Below are 3,667 nucleotides of genomic sequence, written 5' to 3'. Positions count from 1 at the left end.
GGAGATTGGGACGTGCGCGGCCCCCGGGCCCGGTCGTCACTCCGGCCTGTTCTGGTCCTGCTCCTGGGGCGGGGGGGGCGCGTGCGGAGGAACAAACACACAGGGGCGGACATTTTTGTCGCACCCGCGATCTCGTCCTCCTCCCCGCCGCCCGCAACCGACACCCCTTTCTCCGCTTTTCCTGTTCGTCTCTTCCAACCTTTTTGCCTTTCGCCTCTCTCCCTCTCCCCGATGGGGTCCCCCTCTCGCATCTCCAACCACATGCCGCCTGCCACAGGGTCATCCTGTGCCCCCCGTAGCCAGCATGCAGACGCCTGCGTCCCCGCGGCCCTCCCTCCCGCTCCGTGAGGCTGGCCCTGTACTGCTTGAACACACCCCTTCCGGCATGCGCACGCCCGCCATGCTGCATCCCGCTTCCCCTCCCCGGGACCATGCTCTTTCTTTCTGTCTGACACTGATCGAACACTGTCTTTGGCTCGGCCTGACACCACCGTCACCACCCATATCTGCTCCCCATCCGGCACGTCTCCCCTTGCCACACCAAAACTGGTGCCCTCCCGCAGGCTTGCACCCCCGCCACGCGCCCCTGCAATCCCCTCCCGCCACTATGAAGGGCTTCCAGCTTGGCAACCTCCTGGTCGCCGCCATCGTCGGCGTTGCCTCCGGCGTCTACATCTTCGACCCGCCTCTCCGGCAGTTTGGCGACAACTATCGGCCAGCTCACATCGAGGCCATGAAGAAGGAAATCGCCGAGCTGGAGTCCCAGGGCCTCGGCCAGGACCTCCCCCCGCTGCCAGACTTCGGCCCGGATCGCGAGCAGCTCCTCTCGGCGCGCAAAAATGCCGCTGCTGCCGCTGCTGCCTCCCCAAGCGACGGGCAGTGAGCCAGGTGCATCCTGGGCACGTGACCAACCAATAGACTCCGACCTGCCTGGTCCTCGGCGCGTGTGGTGGAACCTTGAGATTCTTCCCTCGCCTCGGCCAAGCACGGCCATGGCAAGATGGGGGGGGCGGGGAGTGGCAGCCAGACGGGCGGGAGAAGATGCACGGCAGCACACTGGGCAGGAAGTCGGGTTCGCGGATCGGTCAAAGCAGGCTATACGTGCTGGCTAGAACATATGGGGCTTGAATGTGTGTGTCTATGTGTGTGAGGGAGGGAGAGAGAGGCAGAGAGATTCACACGTTCACACACACCCACACCAAGCTGATCGGTCCCACCACAGATCGCCCGCTGGTCTGACGGACAGGAGTATGTTAGGGCGGGGAATCGCCGCGCCTGCCATCATTTGGGACCACATCATGTTGCGACATCCCGGGGAGGGGGAGCTCATGCCTCTCCCTTTTTCGAGCCCCTCCTCCCCCCCCCCCCTTGCTTCCTTCTCCTTCGCTCACCATGCCTCCTGCCGACAAGCCGGCTCTTGGCTATGCCCTCCCCAAGAAGAAGCTGGACAGCCAGCGGATGCAGGAGTTTCTGCAGTATCTCGGGTTCGTGCCCGGTCCTCGCGCCGGCCGCTGGTGCTTTCCCCCTTCGCCCCTCGGTCTGCTGACCATCCTTTCCCTCGGAATCCCCCCACCACCCTCCCGGGCTCCTGGACTCCTGCCATGCTCCCCGGAGCAGCGATCGACAGACCTTCCGCTCGGTGACACCCGTGGATTTGGACAACCCGGCCGCTCTGCCGAATGACCTGGATGTCATCTTGCACAAGTTCACCTCGGAGATGGTGTACGCCCGGCTGAGCAAACTGTCGGCCGGCCCGCCGGCCGATGAGGCTCTGCGTGGAAAGATGGCCCGTGCGGTGGCCCGGCTGCAGGCTCTCCGCCAGCTGCTGGAAAACCCCCCTCCCGGGGCCGTCCCTCCGGCCCTGGTTGACCCGCTGGACGTGTGCCACATCCTGACCGATCGGTGGCTGTCAAGCGAGGCGCTGGCCGCACTGGCCGGCCGCTGGGCCGCCTCCCACAATGGCCAATACCTCTTCCACTCCCCCACAACGATGCTCTTCGCCCCTGAGCCGGAGGATTTGACCAGCCGGGCCGCCTATGATGCGGCCCTCGGGCGCTTCATCCGCACCACAGTCGCCCAGAGCGCCACTTCTGATGACTCCGCCTACTGTGCGCCCCAGCGGCCATTGCGGCCGTCTCTCCGACATGCTCTCCCGCTCTCTCCCCCTCCCCTCTGCCTCGGCCTTGCATTTGTAAATGACCGCTGACCATCCCCCCCCCCCCCCCCGGCTCTCCCCTCCGATCCAGTCCTCAAGTCGCGTGACGCCTGCTCGACGCCGGCCTCCCATCGGCTGTCCATCTTCCGTGCCGGCGCGGTTGCGGATGCCCAGCCCGGGGCCTGGCTCTCGGAGGAGTTCACCCTGACGGCCGAGGACGATGGCCAACGCACCCTCCAACTGGGTGTCCCCCACCAGCCGGCCCTCCTGTGGAAGGCGTACGCTGTGGCCGGGGCCGTGGCCAGCATTGTCCCCCGGCCGTCGGTGGACCTGGCCTCGGCCGGGTCGCCCCTGGCTCGAGAGCCGATTCTGCACCTGGATTCGCAGCGCCTTTCCCGGGAGACGGTCCCCCTGGACCCGGGCGTCGTGGTGGCCCTGACCCCGGAGCAGCAGGCCCGCGTCGAGCAAACCGTGGCCTACTTGGCGGCCGAGATGGTACGCGCATGTGCTCGTCGTTTCCGCCTGGCATGTGGGAAATCCGTGCCTTTCACCCGTGTACTTGATGCTGATCTGCGTGGCTGCCCGCTTCCCGCCGCTCCCCCCCCCCCCTGTAGGGCGTGTCCCTTTTCGGTGTGGACATTGTTTTCGAGGAGGGCACTGACCGGATGTTCATCGTGGATCTGAACTACTTCCCCGGGTACGGTGGCGTGGACAATCTCTTCCCGCTGCTGGAGGAGCAACTCCTCCACGCGGCTCGCGATCGATGCACCTAGCCTATCCCCTCGCCTCCCGCCCTCCTGGTCCTGGCACCGGCACAGCATCAACCTGCTCCGAAGACAATAAACCCATAGAGTTGCGCCGGCCCATCCACGAGCGTGCGGCTGTAATGGCCATGCCAGGCATCCCCAATGCAAGGGGGGGGGGGAGAGGGGAAGAAAAAAGGAAACATTCTGATCGGGTGTATTTCCTCTCGCCACACGAAGCATCGGGAAATGCCCTTCAGCAAAACGGCAAAGAGGATCCCCCCAAGTGGAGGGGGAAGCGGAAGAGGGCATGAGACGGCTCCGGGCAAGAGAAGGAAAAAGAAAGAAAGGGGGGCGGGGGGGGGGGGGGGGGGCGAACACATGCAGATGCAGGGCGGGTGCCCTTCACAGATAGAAGGACACACCCGGCGCGAGAGCCGCTCCCGATAGTCGAGCAGCGCAATCAGCCTTGTGCCGTTTCCGCCCGGCCGCGCCGCGTGGCGCGGGCTCTCGGTCGCCAGCGGTCGGGCGCGACCCCGGCGAAACGGCCGGCGTGTCCCCCCCGGGAGGCGGCGAGCACACAAGGGCGTCCCGCATGCGGGCGCCATTCTGCCCCAACGGGGCATCTTGCGCCAGGCGCGTCGCGCGGACTATTGACAGCTGCGCATCCAGGAGAGAACTACGGATGCGCAAGAGGGACATCCAAGGGACAGCAACAGCGGAGGACCGGACATTAGCATGCGGGGACAGAGCCCTGGACCGGGGTATG

The 3,667-nt window shown here is 65.9% G+C and overlaps 3 protein-coding genes across 4 annotated transcripts in view; 2 read left to right on the top strand and 1 right to left on the bottom strand.

The window, feature by feature from the left end:
• Window positions 1-607: 607 nt before the first annotated feature.
• H696_05181 (hypothetical protein) lies at window positions 608-883 on the top strand (the record flags this gene model as incomplete). Its single annotated transcript, XM_009499038.1, has 1 exon — window positions 608-883. One exon carries the CDS (start codon window positions 608-610, stop codon window positions 881-883), a length of 276 nt encoding a protein of 91 aa, XP_009497313.1.
• Window positions 884-1,315: 432 nt separating this feature from the next.
• H696_05180 lies at window positions 1,316-3,021 on the top strand. Of its 2 annotated transcripts, XM_009499036.1 has the most exons (4): window positions 1,316-1,484; window positions 1,618-2,108; window positions 2,247-2,650; window positions 2,770-3,021. In XM_009499036.1, exons 1-4 carry the CDS (start codon window positions 1,393-1,395, stop codon window positions 2,926-2,928), a joined length of 1,146 nt encoding a protein of 381 aa, XP_009497311.1. In that variant the 5' UTR covers window positions 1,316-1,392; the 3' UTR covers window positions 2,929-3,021. The 2 variants fall into 2 exon arrangements, with proteins under 2 accessions (XP_009497311.1, XP_009497312.1); XM_009499037.1 differs by lacking the exon at window positions 1,316-1,484 and having other exon boundaries at window positions 1,516-2,108.
• A 239-nt stretch (window positions 3,022-3,260) lies between these two features.
• Window positions 3,261-3,667, bottom strand: part of H696_05179 (hypothetical protein) — a 3,034-nt gene continuing 2,627 nt past the window's right edge. Inside the window, exon 6 of the mRNA XM_009499035.1 lies at window positions 3,261-3,577. Within this exon, the coding sequence (XP_009497310.1) occupies window positions 3,304-3,577 (274 nt within the window). The 3' untranslated portion in view covers window positions 3,261-3,303. The remainder of the gene's footprint in view (window positions 3,578-3,667) is intronic.

The sequence above is a fragment of the Fonticula alba genome (genome assembly GCF_000388065.1).
Source record: "Fonticula alba strain ATCC 38817 unplaced genomic scaffold supercont2.9, whole genome shotgun sequence".
NCBI classification, from domain to species: Eukaryota; order Rotosphaerida; family Fonticulaceae; genus Fonticula; species Fonticula alba.
Note: the sequence above shows the minus strand (reverse complement) of the source record. Positions and strands in the feature narration are given on the sequence as shown.

Bases quoted from the DNA above. Each gene is read 5' to 3' on its own strand.
- H696_05180 (XM_009499036.1), top strand. From the start codon at position 1,393: ATGCCTCCTGCCGACAAGCCGGCTCTTGGCTATGCCCTCCCCAAGAAG. The intron at 2,109-2,246 runs GTGCGCCCCAGC...CCTCCGATCCAG, and splicing joins TTCTGATGACTCCGCCTACT to TCCTCAAGTCGCGTGACGCC. The intron at 2,651-2,769 runs GTACGCGCATGT...CCCCCCCTGTAG, and splicing joins CCTACTTGGCGGCCGAGATG to GGCGTGTCCCTTTTCGGTGT.